This window comes from Hevea brasiliensis, chromosome 3 (assembly GCF_030052815.1).
Source record: "Hevea brasiliensis isolate MT/VB/25A 57/8 chromosome 3, ASM3005281v1, whole genome shotgun sequence".
NCBI lineage: Eukaryota > Viridiplantae > Streptophyta > Magnoliopsida > Malpighiales > Euphorbiaceae > Hevea > Hevea brasiliensis.
Window position 1 is genome coordinate 90,590,310 of NC_079495.1, and position 18,978 is coordinate 90,609,287.

General features: G+C 32.8%; 1 protein-coding gene across 2 annotated transcripts; it reads right to left on the reverse strand.

Annotated features, from left to right (window-relative positions):
• Positions 1–9,168: 9,168 nt before the first annotated feature.
• LOC131168776 (DNA oxidative demethylase ALKBH2-like) lies at positions 9,169–11,559 on the reverse strand. Of its 2 annotated transcripts, none has more exons than XM_058144049.1 (4): positions 11,229–11,559; positions 10,274–10,390; positions 9,965–10,160; positions 9,169–9,643 (listed from the first exon to the last, which is right to left on the reverse strand). In XM_058144049.1, the coding sequence occupies exons 1-4, from the start codon at positions 11,454–11,456 to the stop codon at positions 9,432–9,434; spliced, it is 753 nt and encodes a 250-aa protein (XP_058000032.1). In that variant the 5' UTR covers positions 11,457–11,559; the 3' UTR covers positions 9,169–9,431. The 2 variants fall into 2 exon arrangements, with proteins under 2 accessions (XP_058000032.1, XP_058000031.1); XM_058144048.1 differs by having other exon boundaries at positions 9,169–9,646.
• Positions 11,560–18,978: the final 7,419 nt, after the last annotated feature.

Genomic DNA, 18,978 nt, shown 5'->3' on the forward strand with positions numbered 1-18,978 from the left:
TGAAGTTGACAGGAAAAAAATTGAAATTATTGAAAAGATACCACCACCAACATCAGTCGGGAGTGCAAAGCTTTTACAGAAGATTTATTAAAGATTTTTTCAAAATAGCTAAGCCACTAACTAATTTGTTAAGTCAAGATGTTTCCTTTAATTTTGATGAAAATTGCCTTATTTCTTTCAACAGGATCAAAGAAGCTTTAATTTCAGCACCAATTATGCAACCACCTGATTGGAAACTGCTATTTGAGGTGATGTGCGGTGTAAGTGACTATGTAGTTGGAGCAGTACTAGGACAAAGGAAGGATAAGAAGCTCTATACTATTTACCATGCTAGCAAAACACTTGACGATGCATAAATCAACTATGCTACCACAGAAAAGGAATTCCTAGCAGTGGTGTTTGCAATTGACAAATTCAGATCCTACCTACTCGAATCAAAAGTCATTGTATACATAGACCATGCTGCCATTCAGTACCTTTTGAACAAGAAGGAAGCAAAGCCAAGGTTGATTCGATGGATCTTACTCCTACAAGAATTTGACCTCAAAGTGAAGGACAAAAAGGGATTCGAGAATGTGGTAGCTGACCACCTCTCAAGACTGAAACAGGAAGACATTGGGGACACTGAGCATTTGCCAATCGATGACTCATTCCCTGATGAGCAATTATTAGCATTCTCTCAAGCCCCAATGGTATCCTAACTTTGTTAATTACCTTGACTGGTCTATGAAATTAGATGATGCACTGTGGGCATACCGCACTGCATATAAAACTCCCATTAGAACAACACTCTTTCGCTTAGTTTATGGAAAATCATGCAACTTCCCTGTCGAACTTGAACATAAAGCCTATTGGGTAATTCAGACCTTAAATTTTGACCTAAAAGCTACTGGAGAAAAAAGGCTTCTACAGCTCAATGAGTTGGAAGAAATCAGGCAGAATGCCTATGAGAATGCTAAGATCTTCAAGGATAAGACCAAAAGATGGCATGAAAAATGCATAATAAGGAAAGAAATCAAGGAAGGAGACCTTGTCCTGCTGTTCAATTCAGGTTAAAACTCTTCCCAGGAAAGTTGAGGTCAAGATGGCCCGGACCCTTCAAGGTAACTCAAGTCTTCCCGTATAGAGCAGTAGAAATATGGAGTGAAACCTCCGGTACCTTCAAGGTTAATGGGCAAAGATTGAAGCCATACTTCTCGAGGGGTACAGTTGAGAAAGGATTCACCCAATCCTACAGCACCCCTCCAGCTCAACCATAAAGCTAAAGAACAGTCCAACTAATGACTATAAATAAACGTTCCTTAGGAGGTAACCCAAAACTTTTGTAACCTTTCTTTTAATTTGCATTACTTTAATTTCTGTTTTTTTTTTTAATTCCTTATATTATATCTTAAAGGTACCCCAAACCACAATTCTGCAAAAGCAAGGAACTGAAAGTAAGGAAGGAGTGGAAATGTCAAGTCAAAACCATGCAAGAGAAGATTTCACAAAACCGGGAAAGTAACTCTATTGTTAATCTTTGCATTCATTTCATTCATATAAATAGGGACATTTTAGCATGAATAAAAAATATATATAAAAAAAAGGAAGCCAAAAAGTTACCCGGCCCATGTATATAGTTTTACACGGACCGTGTAAAAACCTGAAACCCCAAAAACACACTTGCATAAGCTCCAGAAACTTACACGGGTTTGACCCCGTGTAAGGTTACACGCCTCATGCATTATATAGGGAGATAAAAATTCTAAGTTTAAGGGAGACAAAAAGTTACATGGGTCCTCAGAACGCGACCCGTGTAACGATAAATGCCCCGTGTATCAAGTCACAGACTCGATACCCAAGGGCGCAAAATGAAGAGACAAAGAGCCTCTTTAAATGCTCCTCCCATCCATTCAAGAATTCCTCCTCTTCACAACTCTTCCTCTTCAAATACCTCTCAAATCTCCACTCCATTCACAAACCCTAGTTTTTCTCTCTCTCCAAACATCCATGGCACCTGCTAAACGTCTACCAAGAAGAATCGGATCTTGCTCAAGACAAGGAAGAGATTCTTCATCTTTACCACCCTAACCATCACCACAATGCCCAAGAACAAGTCAACCACCATAAGCCCCACCTCAAGCACCCCAACCACAGCTGCAAGCAGCACCCCAACCTCAAACACAACCCCCACAGCCAGCACAACTGGAATTCTCCATGGTTTGGCCATTCCACGATTTCACCCACAGAGATTTATGTGCACGGCTTCAAAATAAGAGAATTATCTTAACAAAATACATGGACTTCAGGTTGCTAGAATAACTCAGACTGCAAGAAGAGATAGATGGGTTGCTTAAAAGCATTGGATGGACTCAATTCGCCCAACTCTAGTTCCCTGCCTATAGAGACACCACACTTGAGTTCTTCGGGCGCTTTAAGGCCACCTTATGGCCTACAGACAGAGAGGACAGGGGCAGGATCAAGTTTAGACTGCTTAGTGTCGATCGGGTAATGAACATTGATGAATTTAATGCAATATTCGGTTTTGATAGCATCGGGCACTAGGAGATTTCACAAAACAGGATGATCTACAATAGTATTTACTTTTGGAGCTCCATTGCACCGAACACTGACGTCTACAACTCCAAGAAGTCCAAATCTTCAAGTATCACTAGCCCCACACTGAGATATATGCACAGGCTAGCCACTCACACCATCACTGGACGAGGTGATAGCTTGGGCGTTGTAAACGCCAATGAGCTTTTCTTCTTATGGTGCATGGTCACTGGCCAATGTTGTAGCACCAACTTCTTCTTGTGCAACCATCTGCGCAACATATCCCACCAGCCTACGGGGCACATAGTGCTTAGCGGCCTCATCACAGCCATAGCACTCCACTTTGGGTTCATCCCTGGATATCATAGGTAGCGTTCCATCACTGGCATCACTAGGATCAATCAAACCATCTGCATATCCATGGGGATATGTAAGAAGGTTAGAAAAACACGCTTCCTTGTTGATACAGAAGGGAACGTCATCCCTGGGCAGGAAGAAGGAGAAAGCACAAGAGCCACTCCACCATGAGTCCCCTGCTAGAGTACCTCCATACACACCACCACTTATAGACCCTGTCTTTGCATACCTTCAGCGCATGGAGACCACCTTCAACAATAGGATGCAGGTGCTAAAAGACAGCCTCCAAGAAGCCCACACCAAGCTCGATATGATAATTAAGAGGTTCAATGCAGAGGGACCATCATCACCATCAGAGACTTTCTAGAGTTAGGAATTTAGGATAGGTTCTTTCATATAAAACTTATATACCTTAGTCCTAAACTATGTTTATAGGTCTCTGATCCTTGCTATTTTGTCCAAACTTTAAACTCTTAATACATGATTTGCCTTTTCGTAAATTTTTGTGCCATCTCTTAATTTTGCATATTGTGTTGCCATTGAGGATAATGTCAAATTTGAGTTTGGGGTTACAAATGCATTTCATACATTGCATTCACCTTACATTTCATTACATCGCTTAACTATATTCATATTATACTTGTGTATCAAAAATCCATAAAATTTTTGCAAATTTTGAGAATTTAGTTTTTAACTTAGAATTGTAACAAAAAATATTAATAAGCTAATAATTGGACTTCATGGAATTAAGGAATGAATGTATCTGGATAGGCAAAAAGGCTTTAATATGTTGTTTTCGAAAAAACTTAATCACCTTAGTGGAGCTAGACTAGTTAAACCCCTTCATAGCTATTAATCTGTCACATTGAACTTGCAAAATTAGGAAAAGGTTTTTGAAATACAAATAAACTTAAAAAAAATGTCTCACCAGCTCTAGAACATGTTTCATAAACCTATCGAGGCGAAATCCTAGCATATACTTAACAAAGAGATGCTTAAGGCATTCTTTGATACAGCCTCATTAAGCCTTAGCCACCCCCAGCTACAATATATCTCTTATACCCAACTTAAGCCCATATTTTTACCTATAAAATTTTCCTTGTTTATCCATAATTATTTACCCAGCCTCTAGCCTAAACACTAACCATTACCCTTTTTGAGGAAAGCCTAATGCATAAAAGGATAGGCATTTCAAGTACAAAAAGAGAAAGATGGGGAGAAGGTGTGGAAACTAAGAAGAATGCAAGTGTGTAATTAAAATCAAAGAAAAATTTTTCTTTCCAACCCAGTAAAAGCAATGAGTTTATGGGAAAGGACAAAAGAGACATATAAAAAAAAAGTCCCAAAAGTATCATGAAAGTATGCTTAGCACTATAAAGAACCCTTCTTCCCCACACAAAATCAGCAGAACAAACTTAGTATACTTAGAACTTTGTGCTTGAAAGCTATCCTCATATTTGCATTCCCTAAAACCCTTCATTGGTAACCAAATCATTATCCCTTAACCCCATTACAACCTTTCTAAAGACCTTTTGATCTTTTAAAAGTGTGTGCTATGGAGTTGGAATTTAATTAAACTCACCAATAATTTTCAATAGAGGCAAATTTGGGGAGATTAGGTATTTCTTAAGGCTATCCTGATAAAACAAGTTATTTGTGACTTATTAATAGCCTTGCATAGAGGAATAATTAGTTGAAATACCATAAAGGGAGTGAAGCTTTGAACAGGCAGCTATTGAAACTCTTATGCCTTGAAAAAAGGTTGTTGGTATGAAGGATTGAAGGAGTTCAATTGTATGCATATTGAATTTATGGTTATGTTCTGAGTTTTCCCCTAAACTATGTTCTAAAAGGTTTTGATTTGCTTGAGGACAATCAAAAGTTCGAGTTTGGGGCTATTTGATACACTTATATTGTATAGATGCTTTTAAGCATATTTGTATAGCATTTCGTAGCATTTAGATAGCTACTTTCATGAATAATCATTAAATTCAGTAACTTTTGTAAATTTCATTACTCTGCACTAAATTCTATGTTTTCTGCATATTTTCAGGTGTTTTGAGGGAATTCTAAAGCATAGAGTAAAGAAAGAAACTTGGAAAAACTCAAGAAGAAGGGCATTGTTGCTGATACGCTTTACACGGGTCATGTAAACATACCACAGACCCATGTAACCTGCTATCAGGAGAAACCAATGAAGTTAAAGAGGAGACACAGTACACGGGCCGTGTAACACGACTCGTGTAACCTGCAGAGACCCGTGTAAGATTCTGTCTAGCAAAGCTTGAAGAATTTCCAGAAGAACAATAGAACACGGGTCGTGTAATTGGACCCATGTAATTAGCCAAGGACCCGTGTAACCTTCTACCCAAATAGGAGATGCAACCTTCAAGTTCCAGTAAGTTACATGGCCCTGGGCTATGTAGTGACACACGGGCCATGTATTAGTCAATAACCAGTTTCCTAATTTGATTCCAGCTCTAGTTTTTACACTAAGAACAGCCTTCTAATGTCTTTGAGACTCTAAAAACTTAACCCTAAGAAATTAAATATAAATAGAAGTAGCATAAAATAGAGAGAGGATTGCTTATCTTCATACACACATCCTCATACAGAAACATATTCGCCATTCTCTCTAAGCCATCTTGAAAAACAAGCCATTAGCATCAAGGTGGAGTCCTCAGTCTAAGTTCCACAAGTTCAAAGCTGCAGAGAATTCTCTTCAGTTCTTTTGTTCTATTTCTTTAGGTTGCTTTTTATGTTCTTTAGTTTTACTTTTGTTATATTTGTTAAATTCACCATGAGTGAGTAGTTTTTTTATTCTGGAATTAGGAGAGTAATGCTTTAAATCATTATCATGGATAAATATTGAGTTTTATTTATTAGATTTGAGTTTTGTTCTTTGATTTAATGCTCTGTGTTCTTAATGCATGCTATGTGCCGGTACTCACTAAGATATGATATAAGATACTAATTGAAGAACTGAAAGGTGAAGGTTAGTATTAGAAAATCGGAGTGTTAAACTTAGGAAATCTGACCTAGACATAGGTTGAAATCCTTTGTGGAATTCCATAATTACTCATAGATCTTAAAGGGTTTTTATTAGGACTAATCACAAATGAAAGTAGGGTTTGGTTCTAATTGAAATACATCTTAGGTGCCTTGAGAGAGGACCTAAGATACCTTAGGATTAATTTTCATCAAAGCAACGATTCTCAATCCAATGAATAGACAAAATTGAATTCATAATAAGGTTAAAGTGTGAAATCTTAATTCTAAAATTGTTTTAATAGATTGTTTCATTTTAAGTTCATTGTTCTCTTAGTTTTTAGCACTCTAAATAAACTAGATTCACTCTTCCATCATATTTGGTAGCCTAGACAGTCATAATTACTGCGTAGTTTAGTACTTGTTAAATAAATCCGAGCTGGCACAGATCAGTCAAGAGTACAAAGTCGAATTGTGGGCTCTTCACCGTCTTCTTAGCAATCTCAACCATCAAAATATGAGGCTCATTGATAAATTTAAAGTGGACCTCAAAGTGCATTCCCTTGGCTTCCACATAGATTGTTTTATCAAAGTCCTTTTTCATTAATGTTGGCCTATTCTTCTATTTGGCCTTTTGTTTATTCTTATTATCCCTTAACCTGGGTTTGGAATGAATTTCACCTGCGTTCTTTGAGTTGGGTTTAGAGGGCTTCCTATGTAGTGGCCTTTCTGAGGAGGGAGATTTCTAAGGCGATTTAGGAGGCCATGGCTTCTAAAGGGGCAGCTTTTAGCTGCGAATACCCGAAACAGGCAAAGTCTTCTAAAGAGCTAATAGCTCGGTTACGGAAGGAACTCGAAGATGCCTAGGCCAGTTGAGCTACCGACCTGGCTAAGTTTGCTCAGGATATAAAAGCAAAAGAGAATGAAGCCTTGGAGAGGGAAGCCGGTACCTATGTGCAGGCCCATGGCAATCTCCTAGCCGAGCTCATCAAGTGCTATCCTGAAGAGGACTTTACCTGGCTCAAGCAGCTTGCTCCAGGTGTTGAGGCTGAGAGCGAGAGCGAACCAAAGGGAGAGGACATAAACAATGTAACTAATGAGCAGGCTAGGGAGGACCCGCCCGTGGAATGATGTAATCAAATGTTTAATAAAAGATTTCTTTAAGATCAATCTTTTTTATTTTCTTATCGAGATCGGATAATCACATGATCGGCATTAGATTATTAGTTCAATTATATACAATGTCCTTTAGAGATCAGACTAACAGCATAGAAATTTGAAATAAAACAGAACTTCAATCGATAACAAAATTGAAATTTAAGCAAGTATATAAAATTTAACTTTATTGAGATCAAATAGTCTGAGGACCAGACTAGAACAAAATAAAACAATTATCGGGATCGAGTTATTTGCAGACAGAAATTGGATCTAAACCAGGAAATTAAATTTGAATTAAAACTAAAACAAGAATGAGCTCGGAGATCGGATAATCAGCACTCAAACTTCTGATAAACTCTGACTCAAACAAGCATATAGGATTGAGCTTAATGAGACTTAAAACGAGTATCATTGAGTTCAGGCCATTCCAAGATCTGATGACAACAGAATTATAACCTTTATCGAGATCGGGTAATGTTGGGATCGGACCTCGATTTAGAAACTTACTGCACGAAACAGATGAACATCAAAACTTCAACATATGTAGACCAATTGCGTATCAATTAAACCAGAATTGTCATTTTTGCCAAATGATGAATTCGTTGAATGGTATTATTGATGAAACTTAAAACTAGTATTATTGAGTTCGGCAATCCCAAGATCGGACTACAACAAATTTGTAACCTTTATTGAGATCGGATAGTGTTAGGATCGGATCCCGATTCAGAAATTACATGAAATTAATGAACTAACAAATGAAAATTAATTAGACTATAATTGTCATTTCTACCAAATGATGAATTTATTGACCAGCCAAAATATGGTGTCTACAGCTAGAATACCTTGTTTTGCAACCGTTTTAAGCCCTACTTTCTTTCTTGATGTCCAAGCCCCCAATCAATAGACATCCCTCCCTCCTCTTTTTTCACTCAGTTTTTCAGTGGCTTCCTTTGGAATAAATCATTTGTAAGAAAAGAATTCAATTGAATTCTCATAAAATCATGGTTATTTTTATTTCTTCTAAAATGAAAAATTTTTTTTATGTTAAGAATAATTAAACTCTTTTATTCCAAATATGAAAATTAACAAAAAAAAAAGAAATTAATTGAATTATTTCATTCCAAATATCAAAATTAACAAAAAAAAAAATTAATTGAATTCAATTGAGTTCTTGTGGAATTTTACATTCCAAACATGGGAGTAGCAATTTCTTTTCTAAGATTTGTTTTTATATCTGCCTGGCTATAACATAGGATATTATATGTTTAAAATTATTTGGCATTCTCCAAATAGTGAAAAGAGAATGAAAAAAATGGAGTTTTTGCATAGAATTCGTATTATAGAATTATTTGAATTAAATTCACATTGAATAATAATATAAAAATGGTTCCAAACAAGTTAGATAAGATGGAATGAAATAGCCGTCTCTGGTGAAACTCCAACTGCTAGCAAACTGAAGGTGGTCCTAATTATAAACAAACAGCCATGCATAAAAAGAGCATCAGTTTTTGGCTTTCATTACTGCAGTCTGAATATTGTACACCTGCAAATTTCTCAATTTGCAGTCAATTTAGCTATAAAAAGAATATCTCAAAAACTCAGGCATCTACTCTGTAGTGGGTTTGTAGTACTAAGGGCCGATAAGAATGGTGGTAGCTATTCTGTTCTACAGGTTTCAAATGAGTAGTTGTACAGGCCCTAATGTGCTGATAAACCAAGATGCAAATGTAGCAATCTTTGTGAAAAGTAGCTTGGTTTTAAATTTGCAGGAAATGTGGAGCCACAATTTCTTCTTACCATACACATTTCTGGTTGATATGGTAAATTTCTAAGGAGATGCATTAGATAAGCCTCACTTCCAAGAAAGATTGTTCTCATGAACTCCAGCTGCAATTATGCGTGAATCAATTACTATTCAGAAGGCTCTGCCTCAATTGAAGCAGAGCAGCAGTGGCAATCAACATTATTCATCAAATAATGGCAAATTTAATATCATTAATTAGAGTATTCCTCTGTTTGTCCAAATTCCTAATCAAACTAAAATCAAGTAATTAACCCAATTGAAAATTTGATTTTATTTGGTATGGCTTCTGGCTGGTGACTTGATTTTTCATAGTACAAGAACCAAGCAAAACAAACTTCATCATGTACGTTTCAATATTCATCAAGTATTCCTACAGGGTATGAGATGGCCACAATGGATGCTCAATCAAAGGATTGGCCAGTATATTTTAATTCATTTTACAGACACCAAACCCAAAATTTCTCATGTTCATATCAACTCATGAATATTCTCTCTCTTCTAAGTCGCAGAATACAACTACCCATCAGCAGAAATTTCAGCAAGAACCAAGTAGGTATGATAAATACCAGGGCAACAAATAACCAAATTTTCATCCCAGCACCCCTCCATGAACGTGTCTAAAGGTAAGATTAATTCTAGTCGCCTCTACTTTTGCACGCTTAGGCACTGAGTGGAGCCAATCTCTTTGTGTGTAACCTCTCATCACCAATAGTGATCCATGTTTTAGCATAAAAGAATGCTGATCAACATGGCAGCACTTCTTTAATCGCTTGCTAGCAGGTTCATCATCAGATCTTCTTTCTGCTGCTCACACCAAAAGGCAATAACTAAGTTAAACCCTATCAGTAGATATAACAAAACAATCCACAATAACAAACTGTATGGATTGTGGTGCCAGCTTCATACATGCTCAATGACCTGATCACTAAAGCATAGGGATTGTAGTGTCTGCAATGATTTGACAAAGAACTTGCCAAATCAATACAAGCAAAACCATCAAAACAAAGCAGCGCATACAACATTGCAAAATCAAGCTACAGATCCATCAGCTTTACAGTCCAGACCCTCTTAAACATGAGAACTAACAAAAGGAAAGAAGATGATGAGAACACTTCATGGTACCTTGGGGTTGGGATGATTTATTGGGTCTCTTTTTCAACAAGAAATCTCGTTCACATCCAAAGGAAACAGACGCAACTTCTGGAGTCGGACCATAAAGCTTCTCATCATCAGCATGCCAACCAACATTGTCATTGCCTCCTTTATACCTATTCAATAGTAGGCTGTTAAATTTACTCCCAGGAAGTGCTTTATGGACCTTCAGAATATAAATAAAAAAATAGAAATTAATAAATGAAAAAATAAACAAGTCCCATAACGTAGATATTCATTAGGGATAATGACAAGAATTTGGACACAAAACATTCTTACAGCCTCCAAGATGTCCTTAAGTGGAGGATAATCATCCCATGAGTAGGCATGCGGTTTATAGCCACTGTAAATCAATTCTGGCAATCCTGGACTTGCAACATAACACGTGTCTCTAGGCTGCAAAGATAAGTATACAATAAACAATTAGCAAGAGCAAGCAAGAACACAAAATAAACATAATGTTCAAGCAAAGAAAACAAGAAGCATTACTCAATACAAATTATGCATGCTCAACAGTAATTCACCGGATTCATGTAAATTAATCCAGCCAATTCTAAAATTTCTTCACACAAACTTTCTTGATTTTTGCAATACAAGTGTGATAAATTAGATCCTCTAACTGGAGGAATACCTTCACTTTGCTTATAAAATTGATACATCACCAAAGGGCAACTATCATCTGCACCACATAGAATCATAAAAAGTCCTACTATTTAGGTAACACACATCTTTACCTTTATCTCCAATTCAAAAGTACTCAATACAATCATAGTAGCATTTACTACTACCCACTATTCTTCTTACTTGTTCTTCAATAGTGCAGACAATTATTTATACATTTCAAATTAAAATATGGAATTCAAATCTTTGATTCTCAATCCCCCATCCAAAATTATCTTCTCAATATATAGATACAAAAGCTCACTGAAAGTTATCTGAAAACGGAACAACTCAAGTGACTCCTACATGCAATGAGGCAAAAACAAGAAACACTCTCAGTTGACTTGGAATCAAATCAATTAAAAAGGATCAATTTGGTCAGAATTCCCTCCCCAAAATTTATGATATCACCATCTTTCGGTTCAGGGGAAAATGAACAATCTCATTTCTTACCCACAAACACTTAACAAACAAACCCACAAAATCAAAAACAAAACGACCCAGAAACCTTTTCAGGTAAAGAAACAAGGGAATTCACAATCTCAGCGTGGGAGAAAGAGAATAGAGATAAAACCTGAACACAGGAGCGACCAAAGACACGAATGGTCGGTCTTGTCCAAGGGATGTGAGAGTTGAGGTAATCAAAGAATTTCCATGAGTCGTCAAATGATAAAAACCTTGGTATGTAAAGGATTTGGCTTCCATTTCCAAGATCCAAAGTTTTTATTTGTTTATCCTTTTCACCGCCCTCGTTAACTTCAGGGTTGCTCGGCTGCGAGACAGGCTTAAACCTGAAGCTCATTGCTTCTTCTGCACAAAAAGAAGGAATTACAAATGCCGAACGCTATTCAGATGAATCTTTTCAAAGCAAGAAATTTTTTTTCACGGAGCAACCTTCCTCGACTTTAAATTTGTTTCATAAAAAAATTAATAAATTTTTAAAGTAAAAATAAAAACAAAATTATACTTTTATTCCCCCCTAAAAAAAATATTATTTCTTTCCTTTACCCTTTCTTTCCGCTTTCTTACCTATATTATTAAATTAATTATTAATTATTATTAATAATTAATAATTAAATTTTAATTAAATTTATTAATAAAATTATTATTTACATATATTGTTTATTATTAATTAAAATATAATTTATAACAATCTAGCCATTGTCCCAGATTGTGAAACTTACAAAAAAAAAAAAATTATATTTATAGATATTATCTAGCCATTGTCCCAGATTGAAAATAAGAAACGAAAGCAAAACGATCCTCGAAATTGAATGACCAATAAAAATTACTTTTTTTACATTTATAGATATTATATTGAAAAATTTAATTGCTGTGATTTTTCTTATTACTAGTCTTTTTTATTTATTATTTATTTATTTATTTTTAAAAATTATTTATTTAAATAAAAAAAGTGGTATTATATTTTAATTGAATAAAAGTTTATTGTCTATAATATAAATAAATAATAGGACTTTCCTTTTTTAATAAACTAATTATTTAATATATAAATTAAAATGTAAACTAAGGTTTTACTTAATTTTTATATATATATATATATTTATCACCATGAAAGATATATGGTAATTCTTTGATAAACACCAAGGGTTGAAAACTAAGTATATTGTAATTTTTAAAATTTAGTAAATCAAGTTAATATGAGAGAATGTATATTTATAAATATTAAAGTGTTATAAATAAAATGTAACACCCCCTATCCGGTCTATAGTGTAGTCGAGCAAGGTGTGTCATATTCAGTGTTAGAGTATTCTATTTTATCTTGTCGTTTATATTATTAATTTAAATTCTATTTATTCATATTATCCCATGTGTTGAAATTTTTTTCAATACATTTTATTTTTATGGAGATCTGGACAGAGTCTCCTCTATTTTATTAGTGTTTAGCGAGTTCTACCATTCACCTGTTAAAACAGTTTCATATCCATCTCATTTTATTCGTGTATCATATCATAACATTATTTGCTCATACACATTTCTCACATTCATTTCAAGTAAATACCTTTTATTTCATTCATATAAAATCATGTATAATATTTACAAACTATTATACAATCTCAAAATTTAATTACGTGTCCCATTTATGTACAATGAGCAAAATATAAAATATAGGTATTAATGAGCCCTACCAAAAATATACTACTAAGATGACTCTCACACTATGTAGTTCTAATAAAATCCTTATCTGAACACTGCTGCTATTGCTGCTGCTGGTCTCTAATACCTACGCGATGGAAAAATCAACGCGCTAGGCATAACACTTAGTGGTGCATAAATTAAAGTAAAAATAACTAAATAATTAAATATAATTATTCCCTGCATAATTTCATAAAGAAACGTAGATTTAATGAATTTTGAGTCATTTACATATTTATTGAACTTTGGGAGCAAATAAATTTATCAGGATATTTTCTGTTTACTTATTCCATATTCAGTCTTATTAAGTTCATATCAGTGCCCAAGTAACCTATAACAGATTATAAAGATACATAGGAGTATACTAGTTAGACATTCATATGTCTATCATGTATATATTTGTCATGTCAGGCACAAGGCCAGCGGGCAGCCATAAAGCCAAAAATCATATCATGCACAATGGCCAACGTGCAAGCATAAAGCCTGTAGAACAACCATATCAGATATATGTTGTCTACCAATGATCGCTCATGTGGACAGTACTGCTATCTGTAGTCCCTAATAGGTATACCAATTGATTCAAGCTATATACATAAGTCTAGGTATACTTTGGGCAAATTAGTGTTGTTAAGTACTTATGGACTTATTATTTCATGTTATGCATTATTAGTGCTATATAGCAATTTCATGTCATTTATAATGGAAAATTAGGTTCTAATCTCACTTTCATGTAACTTATGTATTTGGCAAACCATTTAGGTAATTTACATATCACGTATCAAATAATTTTTTGAACCTTTCTTTAGGTCCAGATTCTGTCCCCTATCTTTACTTAGCAATTTGGCTAAGATATAGGGTCTGTTTGACTACACTTCCTTCATGGAAGTTGTTCCTCTATGTCTTATCTTTGTTTTCCTTTTTGAATCATAAGTTATGGTCAATTTTCCAGGACTGGTTCATTAACCCTTTATTGTTCCAGAACCAGGCAAATTCTAGAGTCAAAATTTGTCTAGTCATTTGGGCATGTTACTATCATTTTTAGGCCTAATGTCGTTCATATGAGTTGTTACCCTATGTCTTAAGGTCACTCAGGTTCAAAATTCACAATTTTTCAGGCTATGCAGGGTGAGTTACAGCCAATTAACTGACCTGGACTCCTGAACCCTGTGCATTCGGGATTTCAAGTTCAGGTCAGTGTATTTGATTCTCATTTTAGGGTCCTTACACTCAAAATTTGAGGAAGGTTCCTCAATCAAAGTTGGCTTTGGTTTCCAGAATAGTCTGGCTCATCCCAATTAGAGTTTCCTAGTGGGAGATATGATATAAATATTGTTCTGGGGTCAAGTGGTTATTTAGTTCAATTTCAGGATTTGGATTATTGATTTGTCCTAGCAGTTTGTCTAAGTTCCATTAGGTTCTGGGTTTTGGTCAAAACATCAAAGTTGTAGTTCTAGGTCTTATAGAGATTTTGACTTTGGATTCACCACATTTTCAGTTTTGTGGGCTAAGTTATGACATTTTTGCCAAAACTGGTTGGATAGGTCAAAGTCCAGAATTTCAGGTCAATTTTGGTTCTGATTAGAATTGTTGACCTAAATTGTTCTAGCAAATTGGTTAGGTTAGAGCTAGAATTGGGCTCTGTGCTCTTCATGAAAAATGTGCTCCTATGTCTAACATTTCCAATGGTTCAAGAATCAGGTCATTCTAACCTTTCTAGAGTGAGTTATGCCCATTTGAATATTTACTATTTATAGAGTAATTTTTCCAGGTCTAGCAACTAGTTAACCAGATTTAAACCAATTTTAGGTCATGTTAGGTTCAGTTTCTGAGCAGGGTCTCCTCATAAAAAATGTGGCTTTATATCCTAGATTTTATCTCCAATTGGCCTCACACCAATTGGAGCAATGTGGCTCCACTTATAGCCACATGACCATACTGGACTCAAGATCTAGAATTCCCTATACAGAAATTCAACACTTACAATCTTAATTCCAACCAACTACCAAACTTCAATCGCATTCATTACACTTCAAATAGTCAATAAATGATCTCAACAATTTCAATTTCAAGCTACAACACAAAATCCCCAATTTAGGTCAAAACCCTAACTTCCAAATCCCCAATTTAGGTCAAAACCCTAACTTCCAAATTCTCAACTCATGCAAACTCATAACATGTAACTTTTAATACATGTATACTCATCAATCACTATTATTAAACAAATTAATTCAACCAAAATCATCAAACTCCCATCTTTTCCATGGCTGGTGAAATATAGGGTCTCCAATTACTCATTATATTCTTTCAATCTTATACAATTTCTACTCCTTTTAACATGCTTATCATGATTAAAGAAGAGAGGTCAGGAAAATCTTGCACTAACCTCACTTGTGACCAAACTTGACTTGCTAAACTTCAAGTTTCCCTTCAATTCTTGGCTGCCTATGGCTTCCTCAAGGTGTAGGATCAATTTTTAGTGAAGCGACTTAGGAGTTTTGGGGTGGAACAACATGGGAAATCAAGCTTTGAAGCTTGAAAATGGTGAAGGCTCTTTATCTATGGTGGTTCGGCCAAATGAAGCAAGGGAAGAAGATGATCTCTTTTTAATTAATGTAATTTGTCTTATGTATTTATATTTATCCTAATGTAATTACATTAAATTTTTAATGATGTCATTTTATCATCATGCTTAGTCATGCTTGTGTCATCATATGGTAATGTTTATGTCATAATTCAATTTTATTTCTTTTTGCTTTCTTTTCTTTTTTCCATTACACAACTTATGATTTTTATTTATTTTAAATGTTTTATCCTCACTCTTTTTTATTGAAGGTCAAGATTCAACACTGAGGGTAAAATGATCAAAATGCCCTTCATTATGTTCAACGAGTTTTAATTGTCTTTACCAATTAGCATAAATTTTCTTGTATCTCCTTGATATTTTTATTATCATTTAAACCTCATAAATCCTTTAATTAAATCCCAAATATTTATCTCACAGGGTTCCCCACGAGTCTGAGGGTTGGCAACTGTCTTCATAGTAGCTTTCCGTTAGGGTTACCCATCGCCGGGACCTCGACTCCTTTAACCTATTGGCATTTCATTTCTTTTATTTTTTTCTTAATTTTTCTTGATCTTTATTCAATCAATTTATATCTCCTCACTCTAGTTTGAGTGTAATTCCAGATATTCTGGTTGTCCGAACATATGTTAGTTATCAAAACAGTAGAATGTACGGACGGTCTAAAGTAAGGGCGTTACATAAAATATATTACAATTTATTTTTTAAAATAGTAATTTTATTAATAAAATTTAACACAATTTTTTAAATTTTAGGATATGTCAAATTTTATATATCGAATACCTATTAATCAGTAGCAGAGGGGAAGGGGCTAGGGATGGCCTTGGACCCCAAACTTCATGATTTTTTTTTTTTTTCAGTATATATATGTAATATGTAATGAAGAAGGTAGATAAGAGAGACTAGAGATAGTTTTGACCCCTCAATTATTTTTAAAAATTTTTAATAGATACATTAAATTTTAATTTTTTTAATTAATTAATTTCTCAAAATTTTTTTATTAGTCTATCTATGTATTTATATATAAAAAAAATTGATGTATAATAAATTTTATTTTTCATCAATTGCTCCCTTTAAATTTTCTATTGAACCCTAATAATTTATAATTTATACATTATAATTTAAATTGAAATATTAGAATTATTTGATTGTCAGTAAATAAATATAAAAGTTCAATAATTAATCAAAATTTTATATTTACAAATTAAAATTTGATTAGTGGTTGTTATTAAAAATTAAATTTAAGCTAATTTAATAATTTTCTATCACATAATCTAAACTCAGATTGGGTTTTTTTTATTTTTTATTTTTATTTTTGCTCTCTTCTCATTCTATGGGTAGAATATAATTTTTTTTACTTCATCTTCCCTCTCATTTAACTTTCTATTATTTATTACATTCAAATTAAAAAAATTATTTTATTTATATCTGTATAAGTAAATTAAATTAGTAGTGTCAATTTTTATGCATATTTTACATAGATTAATTTAAATATGCATTTATTTTTAACTAATATATTTATTTTATTGTTTTATTAATATCTAATTTCTATTTAATTTTAATGATTATTATGTTTTTGAATTTTATACTATTAAATTATATGATTTGGTATAACATAAATTATATATATATCATCGATGTATTGTATTTAGGCCCCCCAAAGAAAATTTTTTGACTCCTTCCCTGCCATAACTTAAACCCATTTATATAAATAATTAATTAAATATAAAATATATATTTTAAATAATAATATTTATAACTTTTTATATATAATATTTTAAATAAAAAAATTTAAATATTTTATAGCATTATTAAATTTTTAAAATATAAATTATTAATAAAAATTATTTTATTATTAAAATATATAAAATTAAATAGATTCAATATTAATAATTAGATTTAGAACGAAATTAATGCATCTAAATTTTGGCAGAGTATTCGCAAATACTCTTCCCTAAATTCATAAAATATTAAAGAAACCAACATGGAGAGTAAAATATAATCCTGAAATTACTGGTCAATCAAATACCACTTTATAATTATTTTAAAAATAAAAAAAAAAAACTTTATAATTCAAATTATCTGAGGTTTTTCAATTAAAAAAAAAATTAGGTGGCTCAATTATTATTTTTTATTTTCCTTTTTAATAGTTATTTCCCTATTTTTTTCGTTTAGCATGAGTATACCCAATTTTTAGGAGTTCTGAAGGATTTAGTGACACATTTATGCTAAATTTTTCTTAGATTAATTTAAAATAAATTAAATTATCTCTTCTATAAGAAAAAAAAACTTTAAAATAACTAAAAAATTAGATATATAAAAAAAAAAAAACTTAGATCATAAAAAGACCATAAAATAAATCATCCAAAATGATAACCAATCATGTCGTTGTTGACAATGTTATAAATAGCTTGTATGTTAGACAGTATAGAGAGAGAATTCCTATATTATTAAAATATAAGAAAGTAAAATATAAGAAAGTGAAGAAATAACAAGAGTGAAATATGTATAGAATATATATATATATATATATATATAAATAAATATATGTTATTTTATTATAGCACTTTGCACGTATATGTGTGAAATAAAATAATTATTTTATTATAATTTTCATAAATAAGTTATGAACAGATGTGTTTATTAACAAGTAAATATGTCTATTAATAAACAGACATGTCTATTCTATACAAACAGTCACAACTATTTGTATAGGTGTTTGTTAATAAACAGACATGTCTATTCTATACAAAAAGTCACAACTATTTGTATAGGTATCTATTAATAAATAAACATATCTTTTACACAAACAGTTGTATCTATTGGAGATAGACAGATGTAGCTATCTAGTAAAGGTGTCATGACTTTTCATTCCTTATAAATATGGATGAGTTTTTCAATCCAGATATATATATATATATATATATATATATATATATATATATATATATATATATATATATATATATATATATATATATATATATATATATATATATATATATATATACACTACTTCTACCTCTACTTCTTCTTCTTTTCTTCTAGTCTTTCTAAATTCGGTTTGTATAAAGAGTTTTTAAGGGAAATCTTCAGGAGTTGCTGTCTGCAGATTTCAGGCTTTGTTGTATCCTGGAGGTATATTGCCATAACATTGCAGCAATCTAGTGGGGGCAATTAATACCTTAAAGATAGTGATTCATCATGCCTCAAAGCCTATTATACACCCACTGCCTCAACAATTTTAAGGTATTAATCGCAATAGAGTCTAAGCATATTTCCGTGATGAATTAAGAGTTCGTGAAACTTGATCATTTTAAGGAACAAATTATATTTACTAAGAAGGTAAAAGCAGATCAAGAAAAGAAGATAAATTGCCATGCGGAGCTCATATTCTCAATAACTCATCAGATGTTAGTTCCTCAATCATTGCAATTATGAGGAACAATAACACATCATACTTCTAGTTTGAATGATTATAGAAAGAAATTACTGTATGCCACATACGACTTTTCTCTTAAACAGATTCAAAAATACTTACACATTAAAAAGTTTTTTATGTGATAATTTGTTTTATGTTGATGACATT

What these genes read in the sequence shown, in the direction of transcription:
- LOC131168776 (XM_058144048.1), bottom strand. Translation starts at nt 11,456, where the DNA reads ATGAGCTTCAGGTTTAAGCCTGTCTCGCAGCCGAGCAACCCTGAAGTT. An exon ending in TTAAGGACATCTTGGAGGCT is followed by an intron (nt 10,161 to 10,273) that starts GTAAGAATGTTT and finishes TATATTCTGAAG; the next exon opens with GTCCATAAAGCACTTCCTGG. An exon ending in TAAATCATCCCAACCCCAAG is followed by an intron (nt 9,647 to 9,964) that starts GTACCATGAAGT and finishes TGGTGTGAGCAG; the next exon opens with CAGAAAGAAGATCTGATGAT.